General features: G+C 52.4%; 6 protein-coding genes across 6 annotated transcripts; 3 read left to right on the top strand and 3 right to left on the bottom strand.

The window, feature by feature from the left end:
* Positions 1–3,493: 3,493 nt before the first annotated feature.
* On the top strand, positions 3,494–5,071 carry TrAFT101_007304 (uncharacterized protein; the record flags this gene model as incomplete). Its single annotated transcript, XM_024903889.2, has 2 exons — positions 3,494–3,736; positions 3,968–5,071. The coding sequence occupies 2 exons, from the start codon at positions 3,494–3,496 to the stop codon at positions 5,069–5,071; spliced, it is 1,347 nt and encodes a 448-aa protein (XP_024756502.1).
* TrAFT101_007305 (uncharacterized protein) lies at positions 5,065–6,532 on the bottom strand. The gene has a single exon (XM_024898742.2). It carries the CDS (start codon positions 5,971–5,973, stop codon positions 5,281–5,283), a length of 693 nt encoding a protein of 230 aa, XP_024756501.2. The 5' UTR covers positions 5,974–6,532; the 3' UTR covers positions 5,065–5,280.
* A 717-nt stretch (positions 6,533–7,249) lies between these two features.
* Positions 7,250–11,785, top strand: TrAFT101_007306 (uncharacterized protein). Its single transcript, XM_024908819.2, has one exon. It carries the CDS (start codon positions 7,560–7,562, stop codon positions 11,355–11,357), a length of 3,798 nt encoding a protein of 1,265 aa, XP_024756500.2. The 5' UTR covers positions 7,250–7,559; the 3' UTR covers positions 11,358–11,785.
* Positions 11,786–11,832: 47 nt separating this feature from the next.
* TrAFT101_007307 (uncharacterized protein) lies at positions 11,833–12,132 on the bottom strand (the record flags this gene model as incomplete). Its single annotated transcript, XM_066128009.1, has 1 exon — positions 11,833–12,132. One exon carries the CDS (start codon positions 12,130–12,132, stop codon positions 11,833–11,835), a length of 300 nt encoding a protein of 99 aa, XP_065984123.1.
* Positions 12,133–12,803: 671 nt separating this feature from the next.
* Positions 12,804–15,725, bottom strand: TrAFT101_007308 (uncharacterized protein; the record flags this gene model as incomplete). The annotated part of the gene is made up of 4 exons (XM_066128010.1): positions 12,804–14,090; positions 14,154–15,346; positions 15,437–15,580; positions 15,659–15,725. 4 exons carry the CDS (start codon positions 15,723–15,725, stop codon positions 12,804–12,806), a joined length of 2,691 nt encoding a protein of 896 aa, XP_065984124.1.
* A 144-nt stretch (positions 15,726–15,869) lies between these two features.
* Positions 15,870–16,454, top strand: TrAFT101_012039 (uncharacterized protein). The gene has a single exon (XM_024903886.2). It carries the CDS (start codon positions 15,945–15,947, stop codon positions 16,383–16,385), a length of 441 nt encoding a protein of 146 aa, XP_024756498.1. The 5' UTR covers positions 15,870–15,944; the 3' UTR covers positions 16,386–16,454.
* The last annotated feature ends 93 nt before the right edge of the window (positions 16,455–16,547 follow it).

The following is a 16,547-nucleotide window of genomic DNA, read 5'->3' on the forward strand; positions in this document are numbered from 1 at the left end:
CAGCTGCTACTGCAAGTACCCCGTACATCCCCCCGGCGAGCCATAATAACGGGGCACACCACACACACCTTCTGACACCCGGCCCTCGCGCGCGTATCAAAAGATGCGTGGCTTATTTGAGTGATATTCTGGAAACCGGACGAGCTGCTGCGCGAATGAGATTTGGTATCTGCGCAGGTCCTCCAGAATTCTAGCTCTACCTAGTGGCCAACGGCTTCGGCTCCAACGGATATCGCGCGTCGGCAGAGCCCATCGTTCAATCAGACGGCGAGCATTTCATGCCAGCCTGTTGTGCGTTCGTACTGGGTACCGACTCCGACTCGTACCTACAGTACGCTCCCTACTTGCACATACACCGTCTCCATCATGCAGCACCAAGCCAAGGCTTGACCGATATATGCCGCCACTTCATTTGTGTATGTGGTTTGAAGTAAGTAGGTACGGTTGAAAAGAGAGAGAAAAGGGACGCCAAGCTTCGCTGCTAGTCTGCTAGCTGGCACGGAGTCATTGTTATCACGACTAGCAGTCACACCATGGAGGCATTATGCTAGATTCTGTGCAGTGTGCGAATTATTTGTGGCTCTACATATTACCCCATACAGACCCTTTCATTAACACCGCGAAGGGAAATCAAAGGCAAGGACAATGCGTGCTTCGTTGTACCGATACCGTACTTCTCTTACCGATACCGTCAGCTGGAGGCTCGGCTCGATGGATGCATAGATAACATCACATCACCCTGGAAGCGGCCCTACTATCAAGCCGGGCCAGACAAACACGAACCAAGCCTGCTTTGCCTTACATGTACATGGACTCCCGTGCTCCCGATTGAGTACGAGTTCAGGGTTCTGCCGATTGCCCAATCGTCAGCTGCACCAAGCAGCAATGCTACCTGCTGTTCCGCGCTGCCGCTCCCCAGTCGGCATAGCAAGACGCCGCCAGTCATCCCATCAGCGTCATGCCCTCCCTCGTCCTGGCCGTGCAGAGCAGCAAAAAGCACAGACGCACACACCGCCAGCGGCGGCAACGGCACAGGCAGCGCGCAAATCCAGGCAAGCCCAGTCCGGCCTATGTAGGACCAGAGTGACAACGAATTGTGCCCTTTCTGTTTGCGGCAGACGTGCGAGCTAAGGCACAAACTCCACACCTAAATTCGCTACCCGGCAAGCCCGATAAAATGGCGGCTTGCGCTGCAAAATAAAAGCCGCTCCGTGGACTCCGGACAAAGCTCGCTCTCGGTGGGGCCGGCAAAATCTCGGGAGTTGGCCACCCTTCCTATTTTGTGCATTTTCCTTCCTGCTGCTCGACTCAGGGCACCGCAAGATGGGTCTCAGCTACGCGCAAAAAAAGAAGAAGGAAAAGGTGCGGGCTAGCTCCGTCAGCCGTTGTTCTCTTGCCCCAGCGAGGATCCAAACCCCCTACCAATGATCAGCTACGCGCTGATGGGTATCCAGTTGTGTGCTTCTAGATTGTTTTTGGCGTCGCCTTTTTCGCGTTGAAAACGGGGGTCCTGGAGAGCCGCCCTGACGGTGGTCGGCCAATGACCTCATCTTGCTTCAGGTACCCCGGCCTTGGCACCAGTTTGCAGGAGAGTCAAGTAGCTGTGAGTAGCGGTTGTCGATACCGCCCGTGCTAGCGGCAGCTGCTGGTATGCAAAAAGTAGCCATCAGCAAGCTTCTATGTACAAGTATATGTGCCACTAGTGCATCGCCTGGTCTCCATCTGCATTGGGGGCCTTCATTAAACATTTCATTATGAGCGTCAGTCAAGAATGGATTGACTTCCCGTGCGCCTCTTGCTAGTACTACGGGACATATAAGTCGTTTATTAGATGAACCGCAATAGACAAACCAGCTTCTACAGTAGGAGGCTAGTACTAACAAAAGAAAAAAAATCATGCCAGGGATAAGAACAAAAAGCACCGTAGTTCCCCCAGGCGGTCAGGCCTTTTTTTTTTTTTTTGTCGCTCTCCGCGACTTCTAGACTTGTCCTTTTCCTCTTCATTCACCGCGGCGGGGACCATCGTGGAGAACGCCGGATATCGATTTCCGCGCATCGGAGAAAACTGCTGCAGGTACTCCGTACGCGCACCGCCACTAGCACCTGTGCTAGTACTTGGTGCCATTGACTGCTAGTATGCTCCGTATCTCTAGTCTCCAGTCCAGACGCAGCGCTTCCACGGCACGCGCCAAATCCGGTACAGGCGGTTCCTCCGGTAATGAGCTCTCCTGCCTAAAGGTATGGGGGCCGATGTTTAATAATAATCTGAGTGGCCCAGAGCGATTTTTGTGCCAGCTATCTCGGTGGAACTCCGTTGATACATGTATTAAAAGAGGGCACGTATTTTCGGGGGGGAAGCGCATTTGGGTATTTGATGGAACGGCACTACTAATACATAAGCTGACCAGCGTTATCTTCTTTACCCCCTTCTTTGCGTGTCTCTCCTGTTTAAGAAGGGCGCCTTTTCTGGGGAGCAAGCGTCGCTTCGGCCCGGGACTGAGACCTGATAAACAGAGCACTCTTTCTGGACGCGATATTGCTTGCACCGGCAACATCACCGAGATACGCGCGAATCGAACGCTCTCGTATACTCCAAGCTCTCTAAGCACTGGCTCTGAACCGAACGGTCCGCCGCAAGTCACGTGACGCGACATCATCGTCGACGGCCCTGCCGACAACATCCTTGGCGAAACAAGCTTAATCCAGCTGAAGTGCAGTTGCGCAAGGCAAGAAAGCCATATCAGATTTTTCGGAAGGCTGTGTGGCAAAGCAAGATGCGAATTCTCGGATATCACCAAGCGGTGATATTTCATGGCTCTCCGGATAAAGAAACTGGGCTGCAACGTACGTCATCTCAGCTGCCCTACCCGACGCTAGGGCGCTGCGGGAAGAGGCGCCTTGCGGGCGAGACACTCTGCCTGGAAGAGGAGACGAGCTCATGATCGCCCAGCTGGCCAAGCGCTCTTTTTTTTTTTTTGCAGCATCTCAGCCCCGACCGGCGAAAAAAGGACCTGTAGATTTTGATCGTTTCCCCCGTCTCCTTACGCCGTGCCACACACCCCGCTGGAAGGGAGGTAGCTTCTCCAATAAAACCGCGGAGAAAGCGTCGATAGTACGGAGTACATAGTATAGGCATCTTCATGTCTTGGAGATGGCACCACGTGAGAGCTATTTGAATCCGCCGACGTAATCCATCCCACGTGAGTCGACTATGGCGGCCCGCGCCTAAGCTTGAAGGTTTGAGTAAGTGCTCAAGCTTCCTCTGTAAAAGAAAACAAAAACACCAAGCTACTGTTCATATGTGGTATTGAAGAAGAGGAAGAGGGGAAAGACAATAGTCCCGGTGCATGTTGGTGTCTTCTTCCACCTACAACTCTATAACGCCTCATCCATATTCTCAGCACCATCATCATCTTCATCGCCTCCATTCGTCTCATCTTACGCTCTACCCAGCGCCAGACGAGTCGTAAAGAAAATAGAAAAGAGGCAAAAAATGGCGACCGCCTGGCTGGCCCGAATGCGGCGCCTCAACGTCCATAACTTTACCACCTTTCGAGATTCGCCCCTGGCCGAGATATCCGGCTCTTTGGGCGATTTGGGCACGCTGCTTCCCCTGATGATCGCCCTCGCCGCCAAGGGGTACATCGACCTAGGCTCGACGCTTGTCTTCTCCGGCGTCTTCAATGTGCTCACCGGAGTTATCTTTGGCATACCGTTGCCGGTACAGCCTATGAAGGTATGTTGGTAACAGTAGTAGTGAGCATACGATGCCGTTTCCTTCTATACTATGCACATGTGTGGAGCGTATGCCTTTTCTTTGCCCCTGGAGCTAGACCTCGGCATTTCTCTTTGCTGCTTCTTTCATTGTTTACCTCGTTGGGATAAGAGTGTTTGTTTGTTACTCGTTTTTTTTTTTTTGTTCCAGAAAGCTTCTCATTGCTAACCTGTCTCTCATGCGGCAAATTAGGCCATCGCCGCTGCTGCCATCTCGGCGCGGGAAGACCCCTCCATGGGCGTCGTCGTCGCCGCGGGACAATGGGTCGGAGCAGCAGTCTTCATCATGAGCGCCACGGGCCTCCTTCGAGCAGCTGTGTCGTTCGTCCCCATCCCCGTCGTCAAAGGCATCCAGCTCGGCGCGGGCCTCTCCCTCATCATCGGCGCTGGCTCGTCCCTCCTGCAGCCCCTTCACTGGCTCCATCCCGTGCTGGACAACCGCCTCTGGGCCCTGGCAGCGTTCCTCGTTCTCATATTTACGCAGAACATGCCGCGGTTCCCCTATGCGCTGGGATTCTTCGTCCTGGCGCTGGTCCTGGCGCTGGTGCAGGTGCTGGGCTCCGACCAGAGCAGCTTGCCTTGGTTCCAGGTGTGGCGGCCGCACTTTGTGCTTCCGTCTTGGATTGGCGTGGGGGATGCTCCGGCCTTGTGGATGGCTGTTGGGCAGCTTCCCCTGACGACTCTAAACTCCATCATCGCGGTGAGTGCGTTGGCTAGTGACTTGCTGCCGGACATTCCCACTCCGTCCGTCACATCTATAGGTTTCAGCGTGGCGCTCATGAACCTCTCGGGAACGTGGTTTGGAGCCATGCCAGTCTGCCACGGAGCTGGAGGGCTGGCAGCGCAGTATCGCTTCGGTGCGCGCAGCGGAGCGAGTGTAATCATCTTGGGACTCTTCAAAGTCGTTCTGGGACTGTTATTCGGTCAGACGCTCGTCAGCCTATTAACGCAAATCCCACACGGCCTACTCGGCGTCATGGTCGTAGCCGCCGGCTTGGAGCTGGCCAAGGTTGGACATACGCTGAACCAAGGCGCTCCTGATCTCTGGCACAAATCTGCTAGTCAGGGCGGCCTTGATAGTCCGAGGCGACAACGACATCTATCAGATGAAGAACGCTTAGAAAGATGGACAGTCATGTTGGTCACGACGGCGGGTATCCTGGCCTTCAAGAATGATGCAGTTGGGTTCCTCGCCGGCATGTTTTGCCATCTCTCGTATAGGCTCTCAGAACGTTTTATGAGCTGGAAAAACAGTCATTCCATCATCTCAAGTGAGCGGGCACCATTGCTACGGTGATGATTTTTATAGTATAAGCGAGAGTGGTACAAAATTGCCTAAATTAAAGTATGTAAAGGTTAATGATTAATGTCTATCCTATCCTATCCTTATCCAAAACCAAAAGAGAGAAAAAAAGAAAAAAAAAGGCTCGTTCAGTTTTATTCTTCGCCAGCGAAGTAAATCCGTGGTTTTATCATGTCTAGCTCTCAATTTCGTTTCAGATTCTGCTATACTTTCTCAGGAAACAGTCGCCTCGAATATCGCTGCTGGCCTGGCCAACCACTGTAATGCTCCCCATGGCTGGCCTTGATTTGTTTCAAGAAAGCAAGTCGGTATAAAAGAAAAAGACTTCCGCAAACGCAAAGCGAGGCTCCTTCAACCATGGCGGTGATCTTGGCGGTGATGCTCCATGTTCCGTGTTGTTGAGAGTATACGCCAATGAGAGTCGACACCAAGCCGGCCAGAGAGTTGGTCATACCCGGCAGGAACAGCTTATTCACAAGCCAGACGTAGTTTTTGGCGTGTCTAAAGGCCAGAAATAGCATTCCGAAAGAGGATATGGCGCACATTGCCGCGGCTATGACCAGCAGTGGGATGTTTTTGATGCTCTTTACGATGAACTTGGCGGCTTGGTCACTTAATGTGTGGGCATCATCACCTTTGCGCTCGACGGATTCTTGGAGGCTGGTGAATGTTCCGGGGAAGACAAGGAAGCCCGCCAGCAGAAGCCAGACAAGCACAGCGGCGAGAATGTTATGTAGTAGAGGTATATCATCTTGATGGAGGAGCATCTGGACATAGCGTGAATGTTCAGAGTCGGTGTGATGGGGGCTGGAGTGCTGAGAGCTAGAGGGCCGAAGGTTTAGGAGTGGTCGGTGGTTGCGACCTGGACGGAGAATTTCAATCTGAAATCTTGGCATTTTGGCGTCTCAAGTATTTGGGTATCAAAAATGTATATGAAATTTCGAAAAGAATGTATGATGCATATACGCGAGCAGGAAAAAAAATGGATATAGAGAGAGAAAAGAGGGGATAGCAGGCATCGAAACCAGCAGGCGGTTCTGCCTTTGAATTTATGATTTGCCTACCCTCGAATACAAACGAAGCGCAGCCCCAATCCTTTGCTTATTGTGCTGAGACAGTCCTCGGTGCTATTGGTAGTCAATAAAACACACTTGCAACATCCCTCAGCCCCTTGTCTTTGTACTGCCGGCCGTTCATTTCTGAACAACTTTCTTTGTGCAACATCGTGATACGAACTTTTGAGTGGCCATGGCGATCCCGCTGCTGTTACAGTAGCCGCGCGCAGGCTATGCGGTACAAGCGGCAAAGCGGGCGAGACTGCCCTGTGCTCAGATGCCTAGCGGCTGTTCAAAAGAGGATAAATTTGGAGTGCTGTGAGAGAGACAAGAGAAAGTGGATTCAGTCGGAGAAGACAATAGGTAGATGTGAAATTATTGTAATGGGGATGAATTGATATTTTGCAATCTCTGGAGTGAGAGGTACGGCTAAGGCAGGTACAAGCAGCAAAACTAAGGCGGACTGGTCGGCGAAAGAGGCTTAGCCATGTACTTAAGCTGCAAGTACTTTGACCTTAAATAAGCCAAGCCGAGCGATCACTTGGACGCCTCAACACGCCGGCATTGATGGTGGTATGATGTGCATAACGCGGATTGCGCTCAATGTGTGTACAAGCATGAGACAGATCATTACTCTTGCGGTGGTAGCTATGTTTTAAAGACTGGAAAAATATCAGAAAAGTATATCGCTGTTGAACAGTTACCGAAAGAAAAAAAAAAAAAAAAAAAAAAAGCAAAGCTGGTTGCTTTTGGCCAAAGCCGACTTCTGTCACATGGTACTCGCGGAACGTACTCGCCCATGATGCGGCATGAAGAATGTTACACAAGGCGACTGCACGATTAAAAAAGCCGCTCATCAGTGGTAACTTTGACATTGGACGGCAATTAACGATACGACGATAATACAAACCAATTTCCCATCGCCAATCTGCATGAGTCAGCAGTCCCTGCCCAAACGAGGCCAAGCCAAACAAAACAAAAGCAAACAAAACAAAAGTAGGCAAGAGCAACGCCGGCAAGAGGCGAACGCGGGGGAGCCAACAAACGCCTCTTTCCTGCAGATGCCCAAGTGTTGCTGGGCTCCAGCATTTTTTTTTTCCGCCGGTTGCTGTTAGCGGCTAGAGCGACCCGGACCAGGTGAGGAGGCTCCAAACTGCCGCCAGGCTGGCCAATCACAGCGCCGGATCGCGCCTGTGACCCTCCCCGGCAATCGCGCCAGAAAGTTCAAGGCAAGAGCGAAGAGGCTGCAAGAGGAATCGGATCGCAATTTCTCTATTCGCCCGAGGCTGCTGCTGCTGTTGCTGCTGCTCGATCAGCGCCAAACAAAGCAAGAAGAGTCAGACGGCAGCCACGGAGGGAGATCCACAACCACGAAGCGACACGCGGCGAACGAGCTGGACGCTGCACGAGCGAGCGAGCGAGCAGCGATGACTTCGTCCAGCGCCGGGCACGACGGCCTCCGCGATCAGAACCACGATGCCCATCCTGAAGTCGAAGCTCAAGCAAACGCCCCAGCTGCGGTCGCTACAGCCCCAGCTGCTACCATGGCCCCCCAGGCAGTGACGGCCGCTGCGCAGCAGAAGGAATCGCCGTCCGACAGGCCAGAAGCTGCGGCCGTCTCGATGGAGGCCGAAGCCGTGCAAAAGCCAGCGCAAGAGCCTAGAACCTCAGAGGCAGAAGCACCTGCGACGAAGAGTGAACAGAAGATATCGGCGGATGCGCAGTCCAATTCCAAAGGCGGTGACGACCCCGTTCCTGCTGCGACTGTTGTTGCCGAGGCTGCTCCTCCTCCTCCAACATCATTATCGCCCTCATCAAATTACGATCCAGCGCAACAGCAAACGGCTGCGATAGGTACTTCTGCTCCTTCAGTCGCTACAGAGGCCCCGGCAGGCTCATCTTCCGCAAATGCCATCACCAGTCAACCACCAACCCCGCTACCACCTTCAAAACCTGACGCAAGTGCCGAGACCGACAACACAACCCAACACCCGCCCGCTCCATCAACAGCAAACGCCTCAGGCGATTCTGGCGAATCGAGAGACAAACCTGCATCTGTAGAGATCAAGACGGAGGATGTTACAATGGTGGATGCTCCTGATACCAATGCGACGACTGCTGCTGCTGTAGCCGAGACCCAATCACATGCATCTGCCATGCAGGCCCCTCAGATGTCTTCGACCGAGCAGTTCCAGCCCTCAACGCCCTACGCACCACAGGCCCCCATAGACCATAGACATGCGTACATGATGATGGCTTTGGCTTCCATGTCTGCGGCACCACCCGCCATGTCACCACCACCAACCGTAACCCCCTCTCAAGTGACTCTACCCAATATCATGGGAGACGGATATTTTGGCCTGGGCTCTGCCAATAATAATCTACGGCAGCCTGGGCCAGGCACCGACATGGGCCTTGAGTCATTTGCTCGTGTTGAGTTTGCCGACAGTGTCTTCCAGATGACCACCTACGCTGTCATTATTGGTCGTGACCAGAGAGCTCTGGAACAGGCCAGGCGTGATGAAAAGCGTGCTGAAGAGTATAAACGGCGGGCTGAGGACAATGCCAGCAAAGGGCTTCCGCCGCCATCCCCCATCGTCCAGGACCGCCACAAGTTTAGTAAATCATATGTCAGCGAGGAAGGCGGCATGCTGGGTCCCGAATCAGATAGCGAGGAGAACGGACGTCCGACAAAACGGCGCAAGACGAGCACCACAGGATCGTCACATGAAGAAGTTGAAAATTCCCAAGATAACGTTATATCAAATCGCCAATATGTCTCACATACCCCTGGGGCGGCTGCTGTCGACTTGACCTCGTTGAGGCCCTCTCCTTGGCACGTTCCCTTCATTGGTATACACTCCCCTGGTCCGAACATCGCAAGTAAGACCAAAGCCATTTCCCGGGAACACCTCAAGATTGCGTATAATCAGGCCGAGGGCGTATTTGAGGCCATTCCATTACACAAGAATGGCTTTTTCTGCGAGGATGTGCATTACAAGAGCGAAAAGGTCGTCTTAAGGTGTGGCGATCGATTGCAGATCAAGGATATTGATTTCAGATTTATCATTAATGGAGTCGAGAAGGGGCGAACTGGCGCAGAAGAATACCAGGAGGAAGACGCTGCTAAGAAACGGCACTCTCATGGTGGAAAGAGCATGAGCTTCGACTTTGAACAGTCTCACGGTAATGGCCAGATCCAAGATACAAGCGATGAATTATCAGATGTGGAAGTTAGTCCAGTCGAGCTGTCCGATTTTGGCGGAGATGATGAAGAAGAGGGAGATGAGGAAGAGGCAGCTGAAGAAGAGGCAGCTGAAGAAGAGGGAGATGGAGAGGGTGAGGGTGAGGGCGAAGGCGAAGGCGAGGGAGACGGAGAAGACGGAGAAGACGGGTATCTGGATGCGCTTGAAGCATCCATCGAAGGCGATTCTGAAATCAAAGATGAAGGAGACGCGCACAATGATCCCTCAATGCCACAGATAGCTAGGAAACGAGGCCCGGGCAGGCCGCCTAAGAACGGTATCATGTCAAAGAGGGAGCAACGCTTGCTTAAGAAGCAGCAACAAGAGATGGCCAAGAAGACATTGCCTCAAGCGCCACCAGTTGAGCCGCCTCTCAAGCGCAAGGTGGGCCGGCCTAGGAAACATCCATTACCCGAAGATGGAACCGACCGCCCCGAGAAGCGCAAGTATAAGCCGCGGAAGCCCAAGAATGAAGATGGTGTCGAAGGCTCTGATGCAGAGCGACGTGCGAGAGAGAAGAAGGAGAAGAAGTCACGGCCCAAGTCACCTCCTCTGGAGCTTAAGATCGAGGATTATACAGAGGAGCAACTTCAGAAGCCGAATAAGAACTATGGAGTTCTTATTGACGAAACATTGACAGCGGCAGGTCCTGACGGTCTCACATTGAAGCAAATTTACAAGAGGATTTGCCAAAGATACCCGTGGTTCTATTTCCACACCGAGACCAAGGGATGGGAAAGTAGCGTTCGCCATAATCTGATTGGGAACGAAGCATTTAAGAAAGATGAGACAACAAATCTGTGGTCTCGAGTACCTGGTGTGGAATTAGATGCTGGCAAGAAGCGAAAGGCAGCCTCTCCTGACCGGGGACTAGTGGCTGCGCAGGCCTATGGGCACTACTCTTATCCATATGCTGCACAACACATGGCTCCCGGCACCCATCATGGTTACCCCCCTGGCCAAACGCCGGCTCCTGGATATCAAGCACCTGCATATGCTGGACAGCCGGCTCACGCGGCGCGCCCAGTGCAGTACGGTGCTTCTCAGTCCCCTCCTATACACCAACCAGTCCAGCCAGCACAGCCGGTACCGGTGCAACCGGTGCAGCCAGTTCAACAAGCTGTGGGTGCTCCACCTCCAGCCCCGATTCAACTGCCAGGATATGGCCCTCCTGCAGCCCCAGCCCGCCCTCAGCTTGGCGTGGCTCAGCCAGGAGCCTACAGCTCGCCCTATGCCTCACGGCCGCCTCCTTTGACAAACCCGCCTGTCAAAGCTGAGGACGGCGGTGCCAGTGTACCGTCTGCTGCCGCTGTGCCAGGCCAGCGGGCTATTTCGGTTGCCTCCACGGAGTCGAAGCCGGTTGTTGCATCGACATCGCAGCAGGCGGCCGCCCAAGCTAGTACCGCCCACCCAACCCCTGCTCGGACATCAGCAACGCCTGCTAGGCCGATTATCGAACCTCGACTTCTCACTGCAGTCGTGGGCCTCAAGAATGGCCTGGTAGAAAACCTCAAGAAGGCTGGCAACCCCAAAGCTGAGGCTATTGTTATGTCAGCTCTGAACCGGTGCATCGGGCTCAAGAAAGAAGCTACTGAAAATGACAAAATGGAAGCAATCTGCATTAAGGGCATTCGTCAAGTTATCGATGGTTTCACCAAAGGCAAAAGCCCTACCCCCAGCGGCTCTACCCCGCTGCCAACAGACACACCCCCTGTTTTCGAACCCAAAGTGCTAGCAGCATTGAATGGCCTCAAGGATGCCTCTGTTAATGCGATTAAGGCAGGCCTTGGTGCAGCCAAAGCCGAAGCTGTAACTCTATCGGCTATTGATCGTGTTATTGGCCTGGCAGATGCAAGTATAATGCCCAGGGCTGCAGAGGGCGAGCCAGTCAGCAACTTTGAAGGAGTAGAGCAACATCTTATGAAATCCATCCGCCAGCTTCTGCAAGGCATGAATCAGAAGCTACAAGGCGATTCATAAGGGCATTAGGGGGGTTCCAAAGCCATTGCATCCGAGAGGAGTGAACAGTGATGATTATAATAATTATAGAGGTTCTATATGTGACTCTTTGACGAATGAACATGAGCTGAGCAATTTTTACGATGGCTGCCCTGTCTGTTGCATGGGTAGTGGTGATATTGGGACGCAAAAGGGAACTTCTGGAGGCGTTTCTGAGCCACTAGATGAAAAGACGGACACGGGTATACAATTTTTTTTGTTGCTTTATGATAGCGTCTCTGTTTTCCATCTCTGCCATTCAGGGAACGAATATAATATTTGATAGTTCGTAAAGATTTATTACATCTCTCCGCTATATGAAAGTGATATCTATCTTTATCAAAGTGCCTTCTCTTTTGGTTGCTGGCCGTATGTGAAAATGTGCGTCTTGAGTATTTACTATGTAAGTACACGGATAAAAGAAAAAAAAAAAAAAAAAAAGATGCCAGAAATAACCTCAATTAGAATTGTGTACTAGAAAGAAACAACTCTTCCGTAAACACAAAAGCCTCTCCGCCAGTCCAGTCATCTCATCCATCCACATGATATACCTAGTTGTCTTCCACATCGTCTTCCCCAAGGCTCCAATTTCAATCATCATCATCTCCATCTTTTCAACATTGCAACTCATATAAAGAAGAAAATGAGAAAAAAAAACTCCACCACCAAAGAAAATAACCCCCCCTTTTTTTTCCTCTTTGCTTTCTCCCCCCTTTTCTCTTATAAATAGCCCGTCTCTTGCGCTTCCCAACCTCATCTTCGTCTTTAAATGGAGAGAGGAAGAAAAAAAAAAGAAAAGAGGGAAAGAAGGGAGTAAGGAAAGCAAAAGGAAAAATGAGAAATTTGGATTAGGAAAAGATATTGAAACGGATATAAATATAGAGACGTATATATGTTAGCAGCTTATGTAGCCTCCCAATTCCACAAAAATCATCAATATCTTATTTTTTTTTTTTTTTTTTGGCATTTTCCTTTTTTTTCTTACTTCTAAACAGCCCATTAAATTATAAAGATCCATGAGAACGCCAAAAGAAACAGCCTCTTTGACGCGTCCGCAAGGTAAAGGAAAAGCAACCAGGGAATTCATGGCACACTACCTCTTGGTGATTAATTCGTGCAGGGAAAAATAAAATAAAAATAAAAAGCAAGCAGACACATGGCCTAGTCATCCTCCCAACAATATGGTTCATGCGAACTAGAGCTGGGCAAGAAGAGACAAAGGCATGCTATTATATAAGGGGAGGGGAAAAGCAAGGGGGTCTTCATGCTGCATAGTCTTCATCATCGATTAAGTCTCTCAAAGTCTTTCTCATTTGGCTATCAAGCCAATTCTTCTTATATGTCAAATTACTTCTGGCGGTATAGCCCTTCGTGACACATGTGATTCATTTCCGCCATTCAACAAGTCCTCCTCCATCGCAGCGGGCTCTATGCGCTCAACGGCGAGCCATCCTTGTCGCCGAAATTAACGTTTAATCGAGCACCGTCGATCTGGAGGGCTGCCATGCCAGCCACGCCGCTATCTGCTTCATCAGCCGCTCTGGCTGCGGCAGATTCTTCGGCATTCATGAGTGCAGGAGGACGGTGGCGCATTTGTTTCGCTTTGGCTAGGGATATCGTCTTTTGTTGATACGTTGTCGTTACTGCTTGTGTGTCGTCTCGTTCAATTGTCGACTTCATCAAGGCAGCCATCCACAAGCGGCCTTGTTTTAGATTGGGCACCGCAAAGTAGTGGACGGTGGGCTTCGTGAAACTGACGCCTTTGGATAGACCTGCTCGAGGTGGTACTAGCTTGAAAATGAACATGCTGTCATCGCCCTTCTCCATGGCTCCATCGTCGCTCGCCGGCGGTATGCTGTGACTACCTGGCATGCTCCCACCACCAGCTGCACCAGTCAGAGTAGCATGCAATCCGGTCAATCTCTCGTTATCGGCAGGAAGAACACGATGGAATGAGATGTCGATAAGACCTTTTTCTTGGTCGTCGTCTTCAGAGTAGTAATATGCCAGCCGTCGTCCCTTGAGGACAAAAAATCGGGGCTTCCATGTGGTCATCAGGTTGGAGCTCTTCTTTTTCATCCAGCCGTAATAGTCCGCGTCCTTCATGGCCACCTGGGGCGATATCTTTAACAGGCCTTGTGTATAAGCACTTGTTTCCTTTTTGCCCTTCTTCCGACTGCTCTTGCTGGAAGGGGCCGTCGCTGTGACGGGGCTTTTGAGCGCGTCATGAGAGTCGAGATCAAGGCTCTGCCCGGCTGAGGGAGTACTAGAACCTGTTCTTACGGGAGAAGGCATAGAAGACGGGTCATTGGCTGATAGGTCAGTTGATCCCTTGGATCTATCAAAAGTAAGCTTATCTGAAATGGCTCGCATAGCTGGTCGAGCGGCTTTGCCGACTGGTTTGGCCATTGATGTGAGCCAATCAGCACTGAGACCCTGCGACCTGCCGGAGATTGGCGATGGTTCCGCATGAGCCGAACCGATCGCAGTATCCAGCTTAGTGACGGCTGGAGATGGGCCATCTTTGGCTGGAGGCGGCGGCCGAGCAGAGTCAGTCGTATTCGCTGAGGCGGTTCGTTTGTGGGGGGTCGGCTGGATACCGTAGTATTTCTGAGCGGCGGATGGCGCTCCATCCCGGAAAGAATCGACGCTACCGTATCTCGAATGTCGGGAGAGCGCCGTGGCGCTGCGGACTCTCTGCTCGTCTGCGTAGCTCTGTTGTCGCTCATGGTTAGCGCTGTCACGTTTCCGCAAAACATTGCGCTTCTTTCCAAATACCTCAGTGCCAGAAAAGTAGCCTCGGTCTAGCTCAACGGCTGAGTCCTGGAGATCCGGCTCAGATGTGCCCAGCATTTCTTGCAGTCCCGTGGAGGAAAGCGGCCTTTGAGAGGTCTGTGAGACAGCGCCGCCAAGGGTCCAGTTTCGATCAAAGGAAGGTTGTTTCTTATGTACGCCATCACCAGCAGAGAGGTTCGCGTTTGTTGATGAGTGTCGTCGTGACTGATTCAGGTCTCGGATGGATGCCGCCGACGGCCGTTTGAAGTGCGTACGTGATGGGCTCTCCTGAGTGCCGTTTGTTGGGGTTATATGAGCGGTTGGAGAAGCCTTGTTAGATGACTGAGCCAGGGACAGGCGTCTAGCCTGGACAGAGGTGGGTCGTGATGCAGAGTTCCCTGTCAGGGTGCTCGTTCGACTTCTCGTTCGTTTCGTCGCGTCCTCGGATCCGCCATCGCTACCGCGGGTATGCGTGGCTCGCCTTGCATCTGGTTCTTCGCCGCTAACCTCGTCTTGGAGATTCTTAATCTTCTGCCATGTCTTGAGGCGCCGGCCGACGGAGCCTAAATCGAAATCCTTGATGAACAGGGAGCTTTGATCCATGCCCAGCAGCACTTCTCCGGAAATCTCTTGGTCCCTAAAAACTTCACAGTGGTGCTTCTCGACGCCCTCAGTGAAGAGGTACTCGGCTACGTCATCTGGAGACCAAGCCACAACTTCGGCACGAGTATGTACAGCTTCTTCTTCTTCGTCTGTTTCTTCGCCCTGGATATACGACATACGGTGGTCAATGGCAACACTATACTCACTGCCAGAGTCTGTAGCAGCAGCATTCATAGCACTGGTGCCAGGGGGCGACTGCAAGTGAGTGATGTGCTCGTCGATAACGTTGAGAGTTTCGCTGAGAACTTCATCGTGTCCGACTGATCTCCCCAGCGCAGAAACGGGGGATCCTGCGCCGCCCAAGCCAGACGTGGGGGCTGATTCAGCTTTGAGCATTGGGGTCGACAGTGTAGAGGGCGCTTCGGTTGATGTTAAAGGCACAGCAGACGTGCTAGCCGATGCAGGAGCATTCGCCATGCCCTGAAGAGCTGTTTCTTGTGTGACTTCCACCAATGGAGAAAGTGGCTGCGAAGCAAGGAAAGCTGGGGTTGACGCTGGGTTCGATACGGCTCTTGGGGTTGGTCGGGTATAAACTAGCGAAATAAAGCGTCAGTAGGAGCTCTTGATAGTTGAAAAAATCAAGAGAAAAAAAAAGAAAAAGAAAAAAAAGAAGTATTACACACCTTCGGGAAAGAGACCAGTGTTGTTGTTCGCGCAGTGGCGACCGAGGAACCAGCCATCACCAAATTCATCGTCTCGTTCTAGTAACTCAACTCGATCCCCCTTCTTGAGGCTCAGTTCGTCTGAACTGCGGGCATGAAAGTCATCTACATGGCGAAACGGGAATAGTTAGATTCTGGGCGCAATGGCTGTTGAAAGAAGCTGAGGAGAAAAAGAAGACATACGAATCACCAATAGGACATCGCCCACATCGGGCCGGACAAGCCCGTCAGCTGGTGCTCGTGAAGCCATTGTTTCAAGAGCGGGCTGGTGCGGCGTAAACAAGCAGCAAACAAAGAACAGCCAAACAAGAGTATCAATGTAGCCCGAAAAGGTGAAAAATCGACAGTGGTTCCGAGATGCGTAAGAGCTGATGCGATGGGGCGGGCGGGACGGGTATCGCTGCCGCGTGCGGATGCGGATTCTCTGTGCTCGGGGATGGGCTGGAGTGGTGAAGATGCTGCTTCATGAATGGTGATGGGCGATAGCGGCCATCAGGTTGTCTGTCTGTCGGTGGCCCTGTTTCGAGGCTGCGCTGGGCTGGGGGGAGAGGAGATGGCGCCAGCAACAAAGCGTTTGCGGTCGTCTGGCCGTGTGCTGCGCCGCGCTTTGTTTGTCGTCTCAGATGGCGTCTCGTACGGACTGGCACCGCGGCCGCGTGGAAGCGTTGCAGCTGTCGACGCCCCTTTGAGGCTGGCGAAGGCTGCGGGAATGGAGACAGGGGAGTTGGGAGCTGGTAAGATGCGGGCGCCACAGAGGAAGGTCGTGACTCGCCTGTGGCCCGCGGTGGCTGCACTGCACTGCACCGCGATTCGACACGATGCTATGCTCTGCTATGGGATGCACTGCGCCGAGTCCAGCAAAGCAACCGGGACCAAGCAGAGGCCAAAAGAGGGCTGTGCGGTTGAGTGAAGCTCGTAGGACCAGGGGATGATTGGACGGCTTGTGCGATGGTGGAAGTCGGGATGGTTGAAAGAGAGGACTTTAGCGTGCCGTGGTGCGATTGGGCGGGCTCTTGGCTGGCAGCCAATGGCAGGGGCGAGCGAGATCTAGCCGGCAGCCCAGCGCCTTGTC

Source organism: Trichoderma asperellum, chromosome 4 (assembly GCF_020647865.1).
Source record: "Trichoderma asperellum chromosome 4, complete sequence".
Taxonomy (NCBI): Eukaryota; Fungi; Ascomycota; class Sordariomycetes; order Hypocreales; family Hypocreaceae; genus Trichoderma; species Trichoderma asperellum.

What these genes read in the sequence shown, in the direction of transcription:
- TrAFT101_007305 (XM_024898742.2), bottom strand. Translation starts at nt 5,973, where the DNA reads ATGCCAAGATTTCAGATTGAAATTCTCCGTCCAGGTCGCAACCACCGA.
- TrAFT101_007306 (XM_024908819.2), top strand. Translation starts at nt 7,560, where the DNA reads ATGACTTCGTCCAGCGCCGGGCACGACGGCCTCCGCGATCAGAACCAC.
- TrAFT101_012039 (XM_024903886.2), top strand. Translation starts at nt 15,945, where the DNA reads ATGGTGATGGGCGATAGCGGCCATCAGGTTGTCTGTCTGTCGGTGGCC.